We start from the raw sequence: 24,669 nt of genomic DNA on the forward strand, positions 1-24,669 counted from the left end.
CTGAAACACAGCAGCCAGAGTGATTCTGTTATAATGTAAAACAGAATAGGTCATCATCTGCAAAATACACAGTAAAGACTAAAACCACATTCTTTGCAATGGTCTACAAAAGCCTACATACTATGGCCTTTCTTTTTTAACCCTTGACCCCACCTCCTCCTTCTATCATCTCCTCTTATTCATTCTTATCCACCCACACCAGCCTTCTTGCTGTTCCTCCAATGTACCAAGGGTTCTTGTCTCGGGGCCCTTGCACTTGTTGTTCCTGCTCTCTGATTTGCTCACTCATACATCTCCTTCTCGATACTTTGCTCAAATTTTATCTTTATAGTGGGGTTTCCTTGACTGTCCTATTTAAAATTGCAATCCAACCCCAACATCAACGTGTTTAATCCCCTTTACTCTATCAACACTTTTAGAGTATTTATCACCTTCTAATGTATTGTATAATTAATTATTTGTTATAGCTAGCATTATTGTTCTGCCTTTCCTCACTAAAATGTAAATTTCAAGAGAATGTATATTAATGTTTTGTTCACTGATGCATTCCAAGCATTCAGTAGACATTCAGTTAGTATTTGTTGATTAAATAAATAAATAAATATGTGAAATGTGTCATCGCGTGGAATAGAGAAGTCTCTGGCCCATAGTAGCTGCTCAGTAAATATCTATTAATTTAATATCAGTACAATTTTGATCCACAGACTGGACTTAGAAATGTTTCCCACTGCATGAGGATAGGGATTAAATGAGATTATGCATAAAGTGCTTGACCCATAGTAGATTCTCAGTAAGTGTTAATTTACTACGACTTTGCCTCAAAAGTTATGATCTTCATTCTATTAGTCAGGATTATCCAGAGAAATAGAACCAATAGAAACCAAGAGATTGTGTGTGTGTGTGTGTGTGTGTGCGTGCATGCACACATGCATGCATGTGTGTCAAGAGAGGAAGAGAAAGAGACTATAAGACACTGCCTTGTGTGACTATGGAAGCTGTGAAGTCCCAGGGTCTGCAGTCAGCAATCTGGAGGCCCCAGAGAGCCCATGTGTAGCTCCAGTCTAAGTTCAGGGCCTGAGACAGGAGAGTTACTGGTGTAAGTTTCAGTTTGAAAGTTGGCAGCCTAGAGACCCAAGAAGAACCCGTGTTTTTTGTTTTGAGTTTTTTTGTTTTGTTTTGTTTTGTTTTTGAGACAGAGTCTCACTCTGTCACTCAAGCTAGAGTACAGTGGTGTGATCTCGGCTCACTGCAACCTCCACCTCCTGAGTTCAAGCCATTCTTGTGCCTCAGGCACCTGAGTAGCTGGGATTACAGGTGTGCACCACCATGCTTGGCTAATTTTTGTATTTTTAGTAGAGATAGAGTTTCACGGTGTTGGCCAGGCTGGTGTTGAACTCCCAACCTTAGGTGATCCACCCACCTTGGCCTCCCAATGTGCTCGGATTACAGGCATGAGCCACTGCACCTGGTCTAATGTTTCAATTTGAGTCCAAAAGATGGAATAAAAAAAGATATCCCAGCTCAAAACAGGCAGGAAGAGTTTCTTCTTATCTGTGGGAGAGTCAGCCTTTCTGTTCTATTTCAGCTTTCAACTGATTGGATGAGGGCCACCCACATTAGGAAGGGCAATCTGCTTTACTCAGGCTATTGATTCAAGCGTTAATCTCATCTAAAAACAGCCTCACTGACACAGCCAGAATAATATTTGGCCAAATATCTGGGCACCCCATGGCCCAGTCAAGTTGACACGTAAAATTAATCATCACATCCATCTTAGAATATGATTTCTTCTCCTTCCATATATCCAAAGTCCAACAAACCTTCAAGGCCCAGTAAAGAACCACCTCTTCCTACAAGTCTTCCACCACACTCCTTTTCACTCTGAGTTCTATACCATTTTTAAACTTTATTTATAGTCAACCTCAGATTCTCTCTGGGTAGATGTCTGTGTGTAACTTCTTTGCCAGTGCATTCTTCCATGAACTCTCCTGGTGATGTTTCATTCACTAATTCTTTTTTTTTTTTGGCATATTCTTTCTTCCATACACACTCCACCTAGTCCTCCTGGCAATGTATACAATATGAGAGACAGGCATGCCTTCCAACTGTCTCATCACAAAGTTATAAGAAATAGAAGTTAATAAACAGGAAGCAACATATAAAAACATTGAGTCAAAGAGATGATACACAAAAGCTGAAATTTCCATTGCTGCCAATATTCCAATCTGTAGATGGGTCTTTAACAGTCACCAAAGTAGGGAGCCCATGAGCCCATGTTCTCAGGCCTTCCTTCCTCCTGACTTCAGTTCGGCATTCTCTGATGTGGTGCTTCAACTCTCACTCCTCCTTGGATCCTCTGTCACCTCCAGTCTTCCCAGCACTCCAGTAGCCATGCTGTTATTTCTGGACCATCCTCAGCAGCATGCCTAACTTCCCATGATACTTGGAAATCTACTTTCCATGCCTCAAAGAATTAATGGAAGAGAAAGAATTCATGGAGGGACCTGGGGTTTGCCTTGCACAATGCCATCTTTGCAGCTCTGCAATCCCACGTCTTCGCCTCCCGTGTGTGTTCGTATGGAGCACTTACTGGAAAATCCATTTGAGAATCCTCTAAGATCTCTGCCCAGTCAGATAATTCTCCTCCCACGCCCTTCTGGCCATGATGCTCTTTATATCAAAGCATCTACAAGCTGCAAAGCGGTATCATCCGATGGTGTAACTTTTCTATTGGACCCAAGCATACACTGGGTTTCTCCAGCTGGCCACTAAGTCTGAGGGCCAGTTCTTAGTCCTATCTTTTTTTGTGTCTCCCTGACTTTTAGTAGTAGGCGCTCCTCTAATCCCTGCTAATCACTGAGTGATACCAACACAGATCAGAGGATTAGCTAATTCAGTGGAGGGATGCTTTTTGAGAGTAGGCATTATGCTGCTAGTAGCTTCCAGCAGCCAAAATAGTTTTTATTTTAGGTGACAGGGGTCACATGAAGTTGAGGAGCACTTTAATGAGGAAAACATTTTTTAAGTATCTATTAAATATAAAGTACTGTAGCATTTACCGAGTGTTTACCATGTGTAAGGCATCATCTCATATGCTTCATATATATCCATACACCTTAAACAATTTAATCCTGAAAACAACTCTAGTGAGGGAGCATTATAATTATACTCCCTTGACAGACGAGGAAACTGAGGCACACAGATGTTAAGTACAACAGCAACTGGGCTACAAGAGACCAGGCAGATACATGATACTATCACAAAGAGCAGAGTAAGACAAATACCACAAGAAAAGAAAGCAGAGAGGGTAGTTCTCTCACCTGGGATTTCCGTATGTGTTTTGCCTACCTGGAGAACTTAACATGTCCTTCAATACCCACCTCAAGATCTGTGCATTTTAGTGAAGTCTTCTCTAACCCCTTCCCCCAGCAGAGCTGTCTCCACCCTTTGTTGGTCCCTCCTGCTGAGACATAGCATTGGCCCAGCCCCAATCACCTTGCATGATGACTGCTTCCATATCTGCCTCCCTCGCTGGGCCACGAGCTCTCCTGGAGGGCAGAGAGAGATTGTGTTTCAAGGCCTTCTCAGCACCAACCCTTGTTGATGATACAGCAGTGAGGCAGGCTTACCTAAAGGCCTCCATCCTGAAGTGACATGTGACTTCCACTCACATTCCATTGCCTGCAGCAAGTGGCATGCTTCTGGTTGCGTTCCACACCTCAGACTTTGCCTGGTGAAATTCAGCTACGCCAAAAAAAAAAAAAAAAAAAAAACATGGGGATGGGGACTGCCAGTTGGCTGAGTGACAAACAGGTGGCAGATGGCCAAGCCAAGTGGGCATATCATACTCACACCTGGGACGCCTGCAAAGAGGTACTTCTGGAAATGGAAATGTAGGAAAGTTGTGAGTCTGGATGGTGTGGGCTATGGTGGAAGCCTTTGGGACACAGAAGGAGCCCATGCTCCTTCTTCACAATTCTTCTTTTTATGTTAATTATCTTCCTGACCTTGAACAAGGCCCTTTCCCGCAATGGTCCTCTTTCTCTCCATTGGCAAAATATTGGGCTACAAGCTTACTGTCTTGTGGTTGTAAGATTCCATGCTCTTGACAACCATGCCAGGCACCTGCCTCATCTATGTGCCAAAAATGTTATCTACCCCCTAGTTTGGGATCCTGAGAAATTTTAGCAAAATTTGCCAAATACTATAGAGAAATAGATACTTTTCCTTTCCCATTTTTAAAAATCATCTTTTCTTCTAACCACAACAATTTTCTCCTCCTTGAATATTGAGTTCCATGAGTGAATAAGCTATGTCATCTCTACGTTTCCAGAAATGTAGATTCCATGGAGCGAGGGAAAGAAGGGATGAACCATCTTTTCTCTTTTGTCACAGGAAGCTGCAGCACATTTCCAAAGTAAGATGGGCTTCTAATTATTAAAAATAAACTCTGGCCCACAGCCTGATTTGCACATTAATGTAGCCAGCAGATGCAGACTTGCAAACATGCTCTCTGGCTCCATACTGAGACCCAGCTTCTCTGCCCATTTTTCATGCTGATATTCTCTAAGGACAACCATTTCTGTTTGGAGAACCATGAAATCAGCTAATTGCCCTCTCAAGGAAGGGGATGCTACCCTAGGGCTTAAGGGGCAATGGGTCCCTAGAATCTCACTGAGGAACTTAAGGAAGATGAAAGGAAACTTAAGATATGTAGATATGTTGGGAGGCTGATGTGGGTGGATCACAAGGTCAGGAGATCAAGACCGTCCTGGCTAACACGGTGAAACCCCATCTCTACTAAAAATACAAAAAATTAGCTGGGCATGGTGGCGGGCACCTATAGTCCCAGCTACTCGGGAGGATGAGGCAAGAGAATGGTGTGAACCCGGGAGGCAGAACTTGCAGTGAGCTGAGACCACGCCACTGCACTCCAGCCTGAGGGACAGAGAGAGACTCCGTCTCAAAAAAAAAAAAAAAAAAAATATATATATATATATATATATATATATACACGTAGATATATATATATGTAGATATACATATATATGTAGAGATATATATATATATATGTAGAGAGATATATATATATATGTATATATTAAGACTCTTTTAATATTAAGTGGCAGAAACACCAACTGATACTGGCTAATGCAGAGGAAGTGGGGTGGGGGGTTGTTGCTAATTTGTTTTGTTTTGTTTTGTTCATGTACCTGAAAAGTCTAGAATGTGGGAGATGATTACTAGCTTCAGGAATGGCTGGATCTATGCACTTAAGCAAGCTCATTGGGAGTTTGTCTTTCTCTTTTCTAGCTCAATTTCCTCAATATGCCCTTTTACTCTCAAGCAAACTCTTCTCAAGCTGTGACAAGATTTCATCCCCATAGGTAAATAACCCCAGTGAAGAGAAATTCTGTTTCCTACTAGTTCCCACAAAAGTATCAGAGATGACCTTTGTACAATTTGAATCACATGCTCAGTCCTCAACCAATCATTGCAGCTTTGGGATAGAATACGTTAACTGATCAGATCAGAGCACATGGAAGTAGGGTTGAGGTCCACCCCACTCACATCTCATGAACTAAGAGTACAAAGGGGTAGTTCCCCAAAGAAAAATCAACTTTAAAACCTGGACTAAATATGTGCACCATTCTGAGGACTCTGTATGGTAAATACTAACAGGTAGATAGGGAAGTAAGACCAGAACTCAAAGTACTATTGAAGTTATGAATTTTTTTTTCCCTCTGTTATTCTAGGACCAGAACATGACATGGCCCCCTGATACTCTGATGTGGTCATTAACATGAATAGAGAGCTCTAGGAGACACTCTATAGTTCTGGGTCAAGAAGTAGGAAAGGGAACTCCTACTCTGAGATAGGAATGAACTGAAAAACACCATCAACAAATAAGACCTTACTGACATTTATGGAATACCCTCATCCAACAAAAGCAACATTCAGTTTTTTTCAAGTGCATATTAAATATTCACCAAGATAGACCATGATCCTGGATCATAAAACAAGCTTTAACCAATTTAAAATAATGGAAATTATATACAAAGTATGTTCTCAAACTATAATGGAATTAAACTGGAAATCAGTAAGAGAAAAACATGAGGAAAATATGTAAATGCTAACATATTAAACAATACACTTCTAAATAATTCATAGGTCAAAAAAGAAGTCCCAAGAAATATGAGAAAATATTTGAACTGAATGAAAATAAAAATACAGCCTATCAAAATTTGTGAAGTGCCTTTAAAATAGTGCTTAGATGAAAATTTATAGTATTGGTTAAAAAAGAAAGAAAAACAAAACTGAAAAAAAGAAAAAATAAAGATCTCAAATCAGCCATCTAGGCTTCCACCACAAGAAACTAGAAAAAGAAGAGTAAAACAAAACCAAAGTAACCAGGAGAAAGAAAGCAGTAAAAGTAATGCAGAATCAATGAAATTGAACCCGAAAGGCTATGAAGAAAGTTAATCGAGTCAAAGGTGTTTTTCCAATAATTGGAAAAATCAAAATGTGTCTAGCAAGACTGACAGAGAAAGAAGAGATAAGATACAAATGATTAATATCAGGAATGAAAGAGAAGATATCACTACAGGTCCTGTGGCCATTAAAAATAATAAGGAAATACTACAAACATAATACATACAAATTCAAAAACTTAGATAAAATTGAACAATTCTTGGAAAACCACAAAAAACAAAACTCATCCAAGATGAAATGAATAACCTAAACAGTCCTATACTTATTTTAAAAATTGAATCTATCTTTTAAAACCTTTCAAAAAAGTCATTTCCAGGCCTGATACCTTTACTAGAAATTCTACAAAATATTTAAAGAAGAAAAAAATAATTCTACACAATTTCTTTCAGAAAATAGAAGTGAAGGAAACATATACCCACTCATTTCATGAAGCCAGTATACCAAAAACATACAAAAATAGTGACAAATAGAAAACTGCAGACTAATATCCTTCATAAATATGGAAGCAAAATTTCTCAGCAAAATAATAGCAACCAAATTTAAAAAACACATATACAACCAAGTGGAATTTATAGCAGGAATATAAGGCTGATTCAATATTTAAAAATCAATCAATGTAATCTACTATATTAAAATTTTAAAAGGCAAAATACATCATCATACATAACCCAGAAAATGCATTTGACAAAGTGCAACAATTCATGATAAAAAAAAAAAAAACCTCTCCATAAACTTGAAATAGAAGAAAACATCCTCAATTTGATAAAGAACAAACGTAAAAAGCCTACAGCTAACATTCTACTTCATGGCAAATTATGAATGTTTTCCTTATCAGATTGGGAGAAAGGCATGGATGAATTCTCACTGCTCCTTTTTAATATTGTATAGGAAGTCCTAGCTATTTGTAATAAGCAGAGAAAAGAATCAAAAGGCATACAGACTAGAAAAGAAGAAATAAAACCTTCAATTTGTAGATGACATAGTGTTCTATACAGAAAATCCCAAGGAATCTATAAAAGCTTCTAAAACTAATACCCGAGTTTAGCAAGATTGCAAGGCAACACACAAAATCAATCATATTGCTATATATTAGCAATGTATAATTGGAAAACAAAATTTTAAAACAATGCCATTCACAATACCCCTCCAAAAAATGAAATACATATGTAAGATCTGTATGCTGAAAACTATAAAAAATGCTTATGAAAGAGGTTAAAGAAGACCTCAATAAATGGAGAGATACACCATGTTCATGGATTGCAAAACTCAGCAGAGTTACAATGTCAGTTCTTCCCAAAATGATCTACATATTTAACACAATTCCAATAAAAATCCCAGGAGGATTTTTTTTTAAATATTGACAAGTGGACTTTCAAATTTATATGAACATGGGAAAGAACTAGAATAGCCAAAACAATTTTGAAAAAAGAATTACAAAGTTGGAGCACTTACACTACCTGACTGTATGATTTCCTATAAAGCTTCGGTAGTCCAGATAGTGTGGTGTCAGCAAAAGGACAGGCACATAGATAGTATGAGAGAGTTTCTTGGGGTGATCAAATCGTTCTATATTCTGATTGTGGCAGTGGCTGCACAAACCTATACCTGAGTTAAAAGTCATAGAACAGTACATCCTTCCAAAGGTCAATGGTACTATCTTATACTTTTAAAATAAAATTTCTTTTTAGACCTTTTAATTGAAAAATAAACTTCTAAGGTGTTGAGTCAGTTCACTGGTGAAAAGAAAATGTTTTTAACAGAACCGCTGAAACAATCCATATGGAAATGAATGAACTTCAACTTTATCTTCATTCCATACACAAACATAAATTAAGACAGATCATAGACCTAAGCATAAAAGTGAAAACCATAAAGCTTCTAGAATAAAACACAAAAGAATGCTTTTGCATTCTCAGATTAGACAAAGATTTCTTGGGACATTAAAATCACGAAGCATAATGAAAACAATAGGTAACTTGAACTTAAATTTTAAAATCCTTGCTTATGAAAAGACATCATTAAGAAAATGAATAGTAAAAAAACAAATAGAGGAGAGGTTTTTGCCACATTTATATCTGACAAATGACTTGTGTATAACACGTAAAGAATTCCTACAAATCAACAATAAAATGGCAAGCTACCTTTTTTAAACTGGGCAAATAACTTAAAAGATACTTCACAGGGGAAGATACACATATAGCTAATAAGAAATGGTATTTAACATCAATGCAAATTTTAACTACAGTGAGACACCATTTTATGCTCACCAGAATGGCTATTTTAACAATACAAAATGTGGAACCTATGAACCATCTGCAACTCTTGTGTGTCACTGTTGGGAATGTAAAATGGTAAAACCATTTGGATATCTGTTCAGCAGCTTCTACTAAAGTTACTCATGTATCTATTGTATGCTTCAACATTCCACTCCTATTTCAACAGAAATGGGTTCATATGTGCACTTAAAACGTGGAAGAGGATGCTCATTGCAGTCTTAATCATAATATCCAAAATTGGAAATAACTCAACTGTTTTCAATAGTAAAATAGATAAACAAATGGTGGTATGTCCATACAACAAAATACTATTCCGCAGCAGTAAAGGAAAAAACAACCTGGATGAATCTCAAAAACATTGCAGTGGGCAAAGGAAGCCAGGCACATAATAGCACATACTGGGCGATTTTGTCCATGTCAAGTTCTAGAACACACAAAACTAAGCTAAGGTGATAGGAATCAGAACAGTGGTTGCCTGCGGGCTCGGAAGGTTGGCTACAAATGAGTCCAAGAGAACTTCCTGGAGGGATGTAAATACTTTGTAGCTTGTTTTGGATAATGGTTTCACAGCTGATTACAATTTTCCAAACTCATGAAATTGAACATTTTAGAGTTGCGCATTTCTATTGTATATAAATTTTACCTCAATTTAGTTAAAAAAAGAAACCATTTATAAATGTAGCACTTTACTTTCTACAAACCATTTTCACACCCATTCCTCTATTCCCTCCATATAATCTTCTCATCAGCCCTAGGCAGTAGGAAGATCAGGATTATTGTATGAATGAGTAAACTTCGAGAGATCAGAATGAGGGAGCAACTCCCAAGGTCACACACAGAGCAAGCTCTTGCCAGAGCAGGGACTAAAGCCCAGGTGTTAGGACTCCACAGCCAGTGCTCCTTATGCAATGCCTTGTTTTTCAACTTCTTCTCCATTTCTCTCAGGCATTACAGAGATCCCCAGGGGCACAGTAAATGTCAGCTTCCTCATTTCTCACCACATTAATCTCTTTTGCATATTCAAATTCTGCCTAAGATTTCATTGAAAAGTTTGTGGATTACTGATGTTACAGATGCTAAAACAAACATACATATCCAGGGGCTTCTCTTTTCCTTTGCATAGCTTTGTGGTATAATTTGGGAGACATTAGAGTCCAATTTTCACTCTGGGCCAAAAACAGTTATATCTGTTTGAAACAGTGCAGGCTCCAGGCACCAGCTATTATACCAGAGTACATAGAACAGAAAGACAGGCTGGAGAGGAAGGGCTTTAACCACACTGTGATGTCAGCCTAAGTCATTCTCCGTCTCTGAGACTCAGTTTCCCCATCTTTCATACAAGGGGCCTGGACCAGATAAGCTTTAACTGAGTATCCAGTAAGAGAGTCTAGAGCTGAAGGGGCAGTATTCATCTTCTTCTGAAACCTCCCATGTGAGTATTATCAGCCCAGGTATCCCACCTGAGGATTCTCTTTCCAGGGAAAAATCGCAAGTCATTGAGGTGAAGGGGACTCACCTCCATGCAGAGAAGTGACCAAGACCTCCAGGATAAATCGTCTTTCATTTCCTGTCCAAGGAGACTTCAAGGGATCTGACAACCTCTCTGTATTACTTATGGGCTAAGAAATTGTATTGTGAAGACTTGGGTCCCAGTCCTGGTTCCATCAATAGCTGACAGTACGACTCTGAGCAAGACCCCTCTACTCCAGGGACTTGTTGCCTCACCCATAAAATGGAGTTAATGGCGCCTGATGACCTCCTGGATTGTTGAGAAGATCTAATGAAGTAAAAGGTAAGAACATGCCTTGAACAGAATAAACTCTCTACCACCATTGGGGTCTCTCATTTTTTGGGAGAGGGAAGCCAGGGGCATCTTCTAGTCCCTGCGGTGCAGACCAACCTTTTTTCCCCATCCCTGTGCAGTGCCACTCAGACCACTAGATGGCGGTAGCTGTCACTTGCCAATTCTGGAAAAAAGGGTGTGGGAGAGCCAGGGGGCCGCCTGCTTTAGGAAAACTAGGCCAAAGCCAGCCCGTTACATCACTTCTGATCCAAGCAGCCAGTTCAGTCTGGATTTTTCCTTATTGCAGGCGACAATGCAAAAAACTTCCAGGCTCTTGCGCATTTCAATTCTAACTGTTCGGCCTGAAAACAGTCTTTAACTCCCAGGGATTGGTCCTGCAGGCTCTGCCCCATCTTCCCTGGGTACAGCTTCTCTACTTAGGGCCTCCTACTGCCCTCTCCAGATACCCCATGCTAATACCCCACCCTCAGCCATACTTGAAGTGAATTTCTCGTCCTGCCTTTAAATCTCAATCTCATTCGTCAGGCACTTATTGATATCTACTTGTGTGCAAAGGCCTGCACCAGGGCCCATGCTGGGGTAAGTGGGATCCAGACCCTATGCTCAAGGGAAAGAAGGGGAGCTACAAACTACGTGAGTTCAAATCCGCCTCTGCTTCTCACTTGCTATATGCGTGATTTGAACCAGTCACTCAAGTTTTCTCTTCTTCAACTTTCTTCATTTTAAAATGGGGTTAATAATAGGTTTGTTTTATTTGTTAAATGAGCTCATACTGGCCAGTTCTTTGGCTTGGAATGGGGTCTAGCACTTCATAAGCAATAGTCATTTATTGAGCACCTATTAGGGGTAGGTACATTATCTGATTTAATGCCCATATTAATGGCTTGGAAAAGTTAAGCAATTTGCACAAGGTTGTTCAGTGAATCAGAAGCAAAGTTAGAATTTGAACCTGGTCTGTCTGACTCCAGGAGCACTGCCTTCAGCTGTTCTTACAGAAAGTGAGCAGCTAAACAAATGTACCAAGGGACCAGCAGACCTGCAGACTACACTGCCAGTCCCAGCAGCACAGATGCAAATCGGGCATCCTAAATCTGCCATTTGGGTCTCAGTGATCCTGTTCTGGATTTAGCTCTAGCACTAACTGGGGACTAACACTAACCTCTAGCACTAACCCCTCCTTGGGACTCAATTTATTCACCTATAAACAAGGCAGCTTGATAGATCAGTATTTTCCACACGTCTAGTTGTCAAAATCACCTGGGGTCTTTCTTGAAAGTATGGAATTTTGGACTCCACGTCAGGTCTGCCAAAATAGAATCTCCAGGGGAAGGGTCTGCAGATCTATTTTTAACAAGTGATTCAGAAAACTCTTAGGACCAGGAAAGATAGGAAAGCATCCTAGGCCCAGATGATCTTAGCAATTCTCCCAGCTCCTACTATCACTCAGTCGGGCTCTTGATCTGCCTCCCTACGGACCCATCATGAACACTACAGTCCCTCTCCCTATGCCCCAGGATTTGACCCTCCTGAGCAATTCCCCACCCTGCATGGATTTGATAGCTCCTTCCTTCCTGTAAGGCACTTAGGCTCTTAAGGGAGCTAAAGCTATTTAAATAATGAATGGAATTTACAGTAGCATTCGGAATTCACTTAAGCAATAGAAACATGATTGCAGTAAAGTCTCCTTAAAAATCTTTTCATCGGGTTAGAAAGAAGATAAAGTAACTTCTCCCTTGACTCTCCTAATATGCAAACCAGGATGTGTTGACAAGACTCAATTCTAAATTTCTGCAATGTCCATTTGGAAGGTGTAATGTTCACTGTCAGAATAACAGTGCCCTGCTGCCCCAGTCTGATATACCCAGAAGCTGTAGGTCAAACCACATTTCAGGCCAAGGGCAGGGTTACCAGCTCCTGTGTCCTGGTGGGGAGCCTTGTGAAAAAAAAATGGGAAAGAAGCCGCAAGGCACAAAGCCAACCCCAGCTCCATTCTATCAGCTTGTACTATAAATCCTGTCGATCCTTGTTCTTCCTGTTTGCAGAGTCATCAAATGGCACAACTGAGCAATATTGGCTGCCCATTTTTCCTTCTTTCTGTTGCAGTCTCTCAGTTCCTACGAGCAGTTGACCTCACTAACCTGAAACAGACCTGAAATTCTCACTGTTAGGCCATGCCCTTGGGCTTAGGGAATGTTTTCTGGAAGAGTGTGTACCTTGGGTTGAGTTTTGGAAGACTGGTGTATCAGTCAGCTATTGCCATAAGAATGCCACATAACAAAGCACCCCAGTACTCAGTGCTTACAGCATTCAGTTATTCTCACTCATACATATGTGGGTTAACTGGGGCAGCTCTGCTGATCTCACCTGGGCTCAGCTGAGTTTCGCTCTGGCCTTCAGTTTGATCCAGGTACTCCAGGCATCCCTCAGTTCTTCTTGGACCACCGGGTTAGCCAAGACATGTTTCTCTTATTGTGATGGAAGAAGTCCAAGAGGACAAGCTCACCCCTCAAGTCTATTTCAAGCTGCTGCTGACTTCACATCTGCTCACATCCCATCGACCAGAGCAAAGGGCAATGACATACAATCTGCCCAATGTGAGGCCAAAGCAAGTCACAGAACACAGGAGGGGCATGGAGAGGTTAAAATGGAAAGAGAGCCAAGTATTTGGGACCACTCCCTGCAGGTGGGATGACACCTGGGAGGGATCCCGGGGAAGTTAGAGCTGGGCTTCATTTAGAATTCACTTAAGCAATAGAAAAACAGTTGCAGTAATGTCACACCAGGTTGTTTGCATCAAACAAATCACAATTTCAGCAAAAGATCAGATGGAGAAGAGACACTGAGTGATCATCTTGTCCCACCCCTCAGCTTGCTGAAAGCCTGATAGGAAAAGGGGCTTATGGAAGGTCATTAGGCAAGTAAGAAGCAGAACGAAGAATATTATCTGTCCTTAGGCAATTTTCCCATCTGAGACGCTCCTAAACAGTCCAGGGAATTAAAATTTCATTTATTGACAAACATTTATTTAGCACTCACTCTGTGCTAAGCACTGTTCTGGATGTTAGGAATAAAGTGAACAAAACACTTCTCATAAAGCTTCCATTCTGCTTGGGGGAGGAATAGACTAAATAAACAAGGAAATCCATTGCGTGGTGTTAAGTGTTATGAGAAAAAATAAACATGGTGAGGGAGATGGTTAGTGCCAAAATTGGGGTTGTAGGGAAAGGAGGTTAGTCTCATTGATTGGGTAGTGAAGGAAGGTCTCAGATAAGAGGCCATTTGAAATGGAAGTTGAAGGAAGTGAGGTGAGGAGCCATGAAGATATCTGGGCATTTTCAGCAGGGAGAACTTCAAGTAGGTCAGGAACAAGCTTGGCATGGACCGGAGTGAGCAAGGGGGACGCAGTGGTAGGAAAGGTCAGCAGGACAGCAGGGGAGGGCCAGGTCATAAAGAGCCTTGGGGGCCATGGAAGGGCTGGGAGTTTTGATTAAAATGAGATGGAAAATATTGGAGAGCGCTGAGCCAAGGAGACACATGAATGGACTTTGGTTTTAAAAGATCCTTTTGACTGCTGTGTTGAGAATAGATTGCAGGGTCTAAGAGTTTGGAACCTGAGAGCCTGATTAGGCGGTATAAACCAAAAAAAAAAAAGAAAAAGGAAAAGTGATGTCGATCAATTTAGAGATTGATTTTGCCCAGGTTGAGGACGTGCCTGGGATAAAGAGACACAAGCCACAGTAGGATCTGTGGCTCATACTTTTTCCAAGGATGATTTTAAGGGCTTCAATATTCAACAGGGAAAAGACGGGCAGGCCAGGAAAGGAGGGAAAAAAAAGAGGGAGGATATGGTCACATTTTTCTGAGGCTTTGATTAGCACTCACTGAATCCACATGTTGCATGTGAAAAGGAGGGGGCAGAGGAACAGTCAATTATGCATCCGTCTCGTGCTCAGTTAATCTGTACTTTACATAAGATAAAGTAAACACAGTACAGGAAGAAGTCGAATATAAATTCATCTTGGGGTAGGGGGTGGAAAGGGGGTACAATTTCTAGTCTCCTCTTGTCCTGTACCATAAAGATAAGCTGTTAATTTACATTGTCAGGGTGAGGGAGGCCCCCTGGGGAGATTTGTCGCCTTCTATCTTGTAGCTATCTATTTAGGAACAAAAGGAAAGGCAAGTTTTTTGCATGACTTGGTTTCCAAGCTTAACTTTTCCCTTGAAATGCTGAGTTGAGGGTCCCAAGATTTTATTTTCCTTTCACAGTGGCAATTGCTGTAATCCAAGCTAGGGATGGTGATGGTGGCTGGGACCTAGGGGTTGGCATTCCAGGTGGTGAGAAAGGGTCAAATTTAGGATCAATTTGGATGGTAAAGCTGAGCAGATTCCTTGATGAATTAGATTAATGTGGTGTTAGAGTTTGAGGTCAGAAATGACTCCAAGAGTTTTGTCTTGACTGACTGAATAGATGGAGTTGCTATTTTCTGAGTTGGGGACAGTTGCAGAAGGAGGGGATTTGGGTGGGCAAATCAAAATACATGTGTAAGGGGCCGTTGCCTCCCCATACTTTCTGGCTGGCCATATGCAGCTCCTTTCCCCAATCACGGGGCAGATTTAAGGGTTTCTGTAGCCAAATATAGCCACAATAGTGCTTTGCTCTGATATATGTAGTAATTTTCAGTAAATGCTTGATCATAGGTTGGGATCCACAGGAAGCAGACCCTGAGATGAAGTTTAGCAGGCATGAGGTTTATTAGGGTGTTGATCTTGGGGTCACTGCCAGCGTAATGAAGGGGAGGAGGCAGACTGGGAAGAGGGAGACGGTGAGCTGCAATGCAGTGCCAGAGAAGCATGGGGAGTTCTGAAGATGAGGTGATCCTTCAGAACTGCCTGAGGTGGGGCAGAAGGCTGAGAAAGTGGGCTGCTGGCCACCAGGGGCAAAACCATTCTTTTATCTGAGGCAATCCCCAAAGGGGAGATAGCTGCAAGCTGTACCACTGCCAGCAGTTGGGGAAATATGTCCTTCATGCCTAGAAACAGATCTAGGTGGCACATCACAATGCCCACCACATCCCCTCATGCCAGACACAAAGAAGCAGGCTGATTTCTTTATGTCCATCTTTTCTCCTGCACTAATAATTCAAGACTGGTCAGCAAATGGCAAATCCATCTGAGTTCACAAGCTTTCCAACCAGAGGTGAGGCAGGATAAGAACATCTTGACAATGAAAATAAACACAAAGGGAATTCCTGGTGGAAGTATGCCACCAATGGAACCATGGACTGTGAGTCAGCTGTTGGCCAGACTCAAGGGGCAGACCCAACCCTGGTAAATTCTAGTCAAACAACTCACCCTCATCTTTGGAACTGTAATTTAAGACATCAATCCTCAATACATACAAAGTTGAGGAGGCTAGATAAAAATAGTGAACCAGGCACAATCTCCACATTCCCCTTCTTATCCTAAACTCCTGGAAAAAAATAATAATAATAATAAACATTGATGATAACAATAATATAAATAAAATATAATATAACCAGTACAGCATATAAGTAAGAATATAACAACATATAATAATAAAAATCCATAACAGTGTAGGAAAAAAGAAGGGGTACCCACAGTGGATGAAAAAGTTAGGAATGCCTGAAAGGGGAAAGGCAGATGGAGAAGACTGAAGAAAGAAACCACATCCCAATAGCACAAAGGAGAGACCTGCTACAAGAAATGGAGGAGCACCAACATCTAAGGCAGCAGGAGCACACAAAGATGATTGACAGGATGATTGGTTGGGGTTCTGAAGAAAATCAACCTCATGAAATAAAAGTCCTAAATTTAACCATCTGAAGACTAAATTGGACATGAAGAACTAAATTTAACAAACTGAAGAACTAAATCTCCATGGAAAGAATTAATAGAATCAATAAGAAAATACTTTATAAAAGTCTAATTAGTATTCTCATGCAAGCGAATGTAGCACACATACAAAATTATCAGATGAAGATCTTGGAAATTACAAACTTGAGTACTGAAATTTTAAAAAATCAATATATGAGCTGAATATCAGAATAAATAAAAACTAAGAGAAAATGACTGAACTGGAAGATTCAACCAAGGACCTTTCCCAGAAACAGAACACAGAAGGAAACACAGATGGAAGTTAAGAAAAAAGGAAAGAGAAATGGAGAATGAATCCAACAGCATGAAAATCCCTTTAATAGGAATTCCAGAAACTGGAAATAAGAGGAATGAAGGAGAAGAAATAATTAAGAGGCAAAGAAAAAAAAAACCCAAAAAAAGATGGAAGTCTTGAGATTGAAAAAAAAGAGAAGTCTTTAGATTGAATGGATCTATCAACTGCTGAGTAAGTTAAATAAAAAGACCCACACTTGGCCGGGAACGGGTGGCTCATGCCTGTAATCCCAGCACTTTGGGAGGATGAGGCAGATGGATCACGAGGACAGGAGATCGAGACCACACTGGCTAACACGGTGAAACCCCATCTCTACTAAAAATACAAAAAATTAGCCAGGCGTGGTGGCGGGCGCCTGTAGTCCCAGCTACTCAGGAGGCTGAGGCAGGAGAATGGCATGAACCCGGGAGGCAGAGTTTGCAGTGAGCCGGGATTGCGCCACTACACTCCAGCCTGGGAGACAGCAAGACTCCATCTCAAAAAAAAAAAAAAAAAAAAAAAAGACCCACACTTAAGCTTTTTTTGGAAACATTTACAAGGAAGAAGAGAAAATTCTTCCAATGAACAAAACAGATTAATCTACTTTGGCTGCCATAGCAAAATACCACAGACTGGGGAGTTTAAACATGGAAATTTATGTCCTCACAGTTCTGGAGGCTGGGGAAGAAAGAAAGTAATAGGAGAAAGTAAGCAGTAAAGATATAAAAGTTTTTAATATTTTTTGCTGGGAGGATTTAGGAAGTGATTGACTCTAAATACCAATATGTCTCTTAAAATGCATCAATGCATCAATCTGTGCATTAGCAATAAAAAATAAGATGAATAATTTCAAACTATTATAGAAGAAAAAATGAAATGAAAAGTTATTGAAATGGAAAATCTTAGATTTAGAAACTAACACCCAGATACATGCTGCTTGTAAGATATACCCAAAGCAAAATGAGACAGAGAGGTTAAAAATAAAATAATGGAAATAGCTATGTTGTGCGAATTCTAAGAAAAAGAAAGCCAAGTTGTAATAATATCAAACAAAATAGAACTCAAGGCAAAGAACAATGAAAGAAAGTAGGGGGACGGAGTATCCATGATGATAAAATATAACATCAATAGAGAAGATATCTCAGCCATGAACTTTTATGCACCCAATAACTTAGCTTCAATACAGAAAGCAAAAACTAAAGGATATACACAGAGAAAGTGTTAATCTACAATCATGGTAAGAGACCTTGTTATTCACCTCTCAGAAATCACCTGATCAAGTAGCTGTGGATCAGGGACAGTTAGAGAGAGTCTGAAGAACATACATATTAAAATTTTACAGTGTGATCTAATAGACATAGATGTTAAGAAAAGGAGACTTCTTATTTTCAGTCACACATGGAACATTAAAAAAAAATTACTTACGTAGTAGGCCACAAAGGAAACCTCAACAAACTGCATTAGAAAGAAGTCAGACAGGTTACCTTCTGGGACAAAATGTAATAAAATTAGAAATTAATAACAAAAAATGGCCAAATAATTCTATGCACCTGAGCATTAGAAAGAAGTCAGACAGGTTACCTTCTGGGACAAAATGTAATAAAATTAGAAATTAATAACAAAAAATGGCCAAATACTTCTATGCACCTGAGCATGCTAAATACTTTAAAAATAACTCTTAGGTTAGCAAAGAAAAAAGTATTACTATTTAGAAATGAATAACAAGGAAAGGCCATATATCAAAAACCTGAGATATATACCTAATTCATGAAAATTTATAGTCTCAAATAAAGTTCTTAGAAATGAGGAAAAAAGTGAAAGCAAAGTCAATACGCTCTTTAATTCAAGAAGTTAGAAAGAGAAAAACAAAATAAGCTCAGTGAAATTAGAGGAAGATATTAATAAAGATAAAATGCAAAAATTAATTAACTAGAGCACACAAAAAATCAATAGTATAGATCAATAAAACTAAAAGCTGTTTCTTTGACAATATCAATCAATTAGAACAGCCTGTGGCAAGACCAAGTGTGAGAATAGAGTGAGTAATGGTCACAAAAATAAACAACATTAAGACATAATAGGGACATAATATACAAAGCACATTTTAAATTAAAGAGAATTTAGACCAAAACATTTTAAAATCTAAATGAATGAATAATTTCCTGGGAAACAATAAATCACAATAAACAATAAATAATAAATCACAAAAACTAGTTCAAGAAGAAAATCATGGAAGACCAATAATCATATAAAAATTAAAATAGTAATTTAAGATCTACCCCCACTACTTTAGTGCACCAAAGTAAGAAAGTTTATGGTCAAGTTCTAGCAAACACTCAAAAACTCCATAATCCCATGTGATATACTATGCAGGGCATGGAAGAAGATAAAAACTACTCTAACTCATTCCAAGTGGCTACCATAACCAAATACCAAAAGTGGGCAAGGAAAACATGGATGAAAGGAACAAGCCAAAATTATTTATGAGCAAAGATGCAAAAATTCTATCTAAAGTATTAGAAAGTCAAAACTAGTAAGGTATTAAGAGCAAGAAACGTAAGAATAGTCCAACATTAGAAAGCAATTGATGTTCCTCACTAGAGTAAAATCATCTCAATAGATACTGTCAACTGATGCTAAAATTTAATATAATTTAACAAAAATTTCTGATTAAAACAACAAATTCAACTTGTAATGTTTTTATACCATAGACCCACAGTGTACATCGTAGTTATGGTAAAATATCGGAAACAATCCTTTTAAAATCAGAAACCAGGTAAAGATGTCTATAATCACTATTACTTTTCAATATTGCTCTGAAAGCTTACATAAAGACAAGAGAAGAAAATAAGAAATGTAACTCTGAAGAGAAAGAGACAAAACTGTTAGTATATGCAGTCAGTATAACCATCTGTCAGAAAAATCCACAAGAACCAAATGTGAGTTAAACAAGTTGACTAGAAATAAAATCAACACACAAAATTAATAATTTTAATGTACCACAGCAATGACTATGCAGAATATATATTTTTATGACCCTATTCACAAAAGGAAAAAAAACCCTGAAAAATACCTCAGACAAATTTCATAAGAAATGTCAGCAGAAGTGGTATAAAGAGTTAGGTTGTGAAGGGAAACCTGGTTGTGATGTTTCTAGGTGGAGTAGAGCTTAAATACCTGGTTTTGTTTGTTTTGCTTTTTAGTTTTTCTTATTATTTTGCTTCAAATGGTATTTTATTTTAAAATTTTTAATTATTATGGGACATAGTAGATGTATATATTTATGGGGTACATGTAATGTTTTGATGTAGGCACGCAATGTGTAATAATCACATCGGGGTAATTGGGGTGTCCATCATCTCAAGCATCTGTCAGTTATTTGTGTTAGAAACATTCCAATTCCACTCTTTTAGTTATTTCTAAATACAGAATAAATTATCGTTGACTAGAGTCAGCCTGTTGTGCTATCAAATACTAGCACAAATTCATTCTATCTAACTATATTTTTGCACCCATTAATCATCCCCACTTTTTCCCCTGCTCCCCACTGCCCAAGCCAGCCTCTGGTAACCATCATTCTACTCTCTATCTCCATGAGTTCAATTGTTTTAATTTTTAGCTCCCACATGTGAGTGAGAACGTTCAAAATGTGTCTTTCAATACCTGCTTTTTAGGTTCTATTTCCATTCCAATAGAACCAAGCTCAGACAGCAAAGGCCGAAATCAAACTCCTGCCTGTTGATCCAAATGTGCCAGGCTTTGCAGGTTCAGTATTTCATTAGCAATTAAGAAAATATCTTTTCCAGAAGAAGAATGCATTGCATGCATTGGAAGCAAAGGGAAGGGAGCAGAAAGAAAATTTGAGGAACATGGAAAACAAAGCCTGGAGACACGCTAAAGCTTCTCATAGTCAGTCCTGACCGAGGTGAAGCTCAGGAGTGGGAGAGGAGAGGTCTCTCCCCCTACACATGCCCCAAAAAACCAGGTTGGCCAAACAGATGGTGAAGAACATTTTTAAACCACTTTTAACACAGTAACTTTTTTTTGCCTGCTTGCTCTTTATTCCTTTAGTCAAAAGTCTTACCAGCTGTCACCATCTCAAGGAAAATGTCAGAGGCTTGTGGCTGCCTGTGCCTCCCCTCAGCTTGGTGCGGGAGAGAGGTGTGGAACCTCAGCCAGCTACAGTCCTGGCTGCAGAACTGCTGAAGTGGCCAAGGATAGGGGGAAGGCCCCTCACAAAAATGAACCCACCATGGAGGCTCGCAGCCAATCTCTTCTACATACAATCCCTTCCAGGGACTAAGCATGTATACTTTCCAAAGTACTTTCCCTAGGTTCTTGTCTCCTCCAGACACCCCTGAGATAAATATTATTCCCATTGCATGGAGAGAGCAATGGCAAAGCCTGGCTTCTAGCTTTGCAATCTACCACCTGTGGATTCTTGGAAAAGTTCCTTTTCTTCTCTGGACCTTAGCTTCTCCGCATGCACAAGGAAATTGTCCAAATGTCCTCCAAAGTTGCTTCCAACTCTAAAGCTCTGATGCATTGTCTAACACCAGTTAGACATCCCTGATCCTCCTCTCTGAATGACAGTTCTGGCTGCTGCTTCCCTGACCCCTTCCTTCTGCCCCAGGGAGAGCTCAGTATACACCAAAGAAATCAGAACATGAGAACCACAAGAGGCTACCAAAGTCACTTCCTTAACTTTTTTTTTCCTTTCTTTTTCGAACACCAATAAGTAACTTCTTTAAACCGAAGCCAAGTAGGGCTGTTGGTTTCCTGTTGAGTCAAAAAAAAAATGTTTTTGATAAGTAATTTGCTGAAACTAATCCCCCCATCTTTTAAAAATCACACAGTTAAACTGATTTAAAGAAACCTTTAAAGATGCATTTAAATTTTCTTTCTTCCTTGTTTAACTATATAATTGTTTTCACTCACAGTAATATTCTCTTGGAGGCGTATGCTTGACTTATTTAATAAATCTTTCTCCACATTTGAAATCATCCATTAGCAATAAGGAGCTTGACACTCCATTACCCACAATAAATTTCACTGCCATTAAATCACCACATGCCGCATGGAGGAAAGGAGATACCAGGATGGCCTCTCTAAGACAGGGCAGAGTCAGAGCTCAGCATGGAGCATGCTCTGAGCCTGCCTCTCAGTTCCTTAGCCCAGCCCTGTGTTCTCCTGGCAGTCAAGGTATCCATCTAGCCTACCGTGGGGGCTGACCCAGAAAGACAAAGTTGGGTGGGTAAATTTGCATCTAATCTAAGGCTCATCTTTCTCATTCCAGTGGGTCTGGGGGTGGGGTCCAGACAGTAGCACCCTGTGCCTAATACTCACCTTTAGGCCATGGCATGGAGGAGGGCAAATCAGAACAGCCATCAGACTCGCCCTTGGTCCTAACAGAAAACCTCAGCATCCCAGCTGGCCTTGACACAGAGCCCCAGTCCTCTTGCACATCATGTACATGGTACAGCTGATAAAGAAAAGTCAAATGAGTTCACCACTTTCCTCTACCGTTGCCAGCTGGCTGCATTCTCAGGGGACATTGAAGCTCAGCTTGCAAGCTGATGACGTCTCTGCTTACCACCAACGGGCAGCTCCAGCGTGGAGAGAAAGAAAGAAATCATTGACTGGGAGGACCTCAGAATCAGAGCTGAAAGAGACCTCAGAGGCCATTGATTCCAGTTCTGAAGCTTTGGTATGTCAGCATCACCTTGGGAGCTTGTTAAACGTACTCATGTCCAGCCCCACCACACACCAAGGAAATTCTAACTCAGAAGATCTGGGTGGGCCTGGGTGTCTGAAGCCTCAAGAGCAGCAAATGCGGACACATCCAGATTTTTAAAAAACAGTGATTTGGCTTCCAGTTTCTCAACACCGGTTGTACAATGTAATGAGCTGGGGCCAGGCGTGGTGGCTCATGCCTGTAATCCCAGCACTTTGGGAGGCCAAGGGGGTCAGATCACTTGAGGTCAGGAGTTCGAGACCAGCCTGGCCAACATGGTGAAACCTTGTCTCTACTAAAAATACAAAAATAAGCCGGGCATGGCGGCGCACACTTGTAGTCCCAACTACTCAGGAGGCTGAGGCAGGAGAATCGCTTGAACCCAGGAGGCGGAGCTTGCAGTGAACCGAGATTGCACAACTGCACTCCAGCCTGGGCAACAGAGTCTTGCTCTGTCTCAAAAAACAAACAAACAAACAACCCAAAACCAATGTAACGAGCTGAGGAAGGTTTAAAAATACCAATTCTGGGGCTTCATGCCACCCTGACTAATCAGGATTTCTGGCTATAAGCCCCAGGCATCAGAATTATTTAAAAGCTCCCCAAAAGATAACAATAGGCCATGAGGATTGAAAACGACTATCTGGGCAGTTTTTTTCCCTTACAGAAGGCAACTAAGGCCCAGAGAGGGGTCGGAACTTGCCCCAAGTCACACAGCAAGTGAGAAGGATTGCTGCATAGAACCCAGGTCTCCAGCAGTCTGATGTGAGCTCCTTGTGTGTGCCAAGGTACATGTGGGGAAGGAAAAAGTTGGGCTCAGGTTGGTTACTGGTGCCCAAGGAAGAGTGCCATGCCCTGGAAATAACTATCACTCTTCAGGGAATCAAGCACCTAGGTTGGGTCAATGTTGCTGGTCTGGGACCACACTTCAAGTAGCAAGAGTCCAAATCCCTTTTATTTACCTCCTCCTCCCTTCGGAATCCCAGTGTCCAACCGTCAAGCAACAATTCCCAGTTTTCCACAGTCTCCGCACATAGTGAGTTCATCTGGACCTTAAGGAGGGATGCTAAGTGTTGTGAATGAATGGCATGTTGGGTAGATCCTGCCCAGATTGTAAGTGTTCTGAGGGCAGTTCTGAGCCCCCTTCTCTTGTCTCTCTTGGATTGGGCTGAACAGTCAAAATGTGAAGCATGCCCAAGGCCCTGCATGGCCTTGGGCAAGTCACTTCCTTGCAAGAATCCTATCTGTAAAACTGGGATAACTAATACTCACCTCCTAGGGTGTCATTTGGATTAAATGAGACATTGGAAGGAAAGGGTTCAGCACAGGAGGGATGTGTAAAACATAGCTGACTGTCTCAATTTCCTTACAGAGATGCTACAAACAGGCAGAGACACTGAACTTAGGCTGCCTGGGTCCAATCTGGCTGTTTCACTTCTTAGACCTGGGGCAAGTGGTTAACCTTTCTGGCCTTGATTTTCTCTTCTGTATGATAACAGCACATGCCACAAAGGGTGCTGTGAAGTTTAAATTAGAAAGTGCATTTAACGTGCTTAGCACAGTGCCAGGCACACAACACCGTAAGCACACCATAAACATCAGCTAGTATTTTGGCTACTGCTGTTGTTACTATTGGTGCTCCAGATCCCTGGCCTCCTTTGCAATCAGCAAGGCAAATGTTGGGAGTCCTATTCCTGGTAATGGTGGGGACTTGCATGGGACTTTCCACCGTAGGAAACAGACACATCATCATTGCAGTGAGGATTGCAAAGTACAGCCGTAAGCCAGAGGGAGCTGGCTGGATTTTCAGCACCCCTAGCCTGGGACTCCAGTCCCCAGGGCAACTAGACAATGGTGCCCTTCACATGGCAGGAGAGTATCCCCTGTTGGTGCCTTATGGAGTCTTGTTTATGCCTCTATCAGGGTACTTGTAACATCCGAGTCCAATCATTGTCTTGCCCCCCAACCAAGACCCCAGAATCCAGGGCCAGGCCTTTTTCATCTGTGTGTCCCTTTTGAAGCCTGGGAAGCAGTAGGTTCTCTAGAATGTTCACTGGATAAATGAATGAGTGAGCTAATGAATTCATATTGGAAATTTTTATTGAATTTAATAATCCTAAAAATCTTATTACCCTTTTTGGAGTTGAGCAGTGTGGTGGAGCCCCACTAACAAAGAGCAGGATCTACTACTTAT

General features: G+C 40.5%; 1 protein-coding gene across 1 annotated transcript in view; it reads right to left on the reverse strand.

Annotated features, from left to right (window-relative positions):
- The window catches only part of CES5A (carboxylesterase 5A), a 110,086-nt gene extending 87,957 nt beyond the window's left edge, over positions 1-22,129 (reverse strand). Inside the window, exons 1-2 of the mRNA XM_054452757.1 lie at positions 22,088-22,129; positions 15,925-16,042 (exon numbers count right to left, since the gene is read on the reverse strand). Of these exons, the coding sequence (XP_054308732.1) occupies positions 15,925-16,042; positions 22,088-22,129 (160 nt within the window). The remainder of the gene's footprint in view (positions 1-15,924; positions 16,043-22,087) is intronic.
- Between the last annotated feature and the right edge of the window lie 2,540 nt (positions 22,130-24,669).

Source organism: Pongo pygmaeus, chromosome 18 (assembly GCF_028885625.2).
Source record: "Pongo pygmaeus isolate AG05252 chromosome 18, NHGRI_mPonPyg2-v2.0_pri, whole genome shotgun sequence".
In the NCBI taxonomy this organism is placed as follows: Eukaryota; Metazoa; Chordata; class Mammalia; order Primates; family Hominidae; genus Pongo; species Pongo pygmaeus.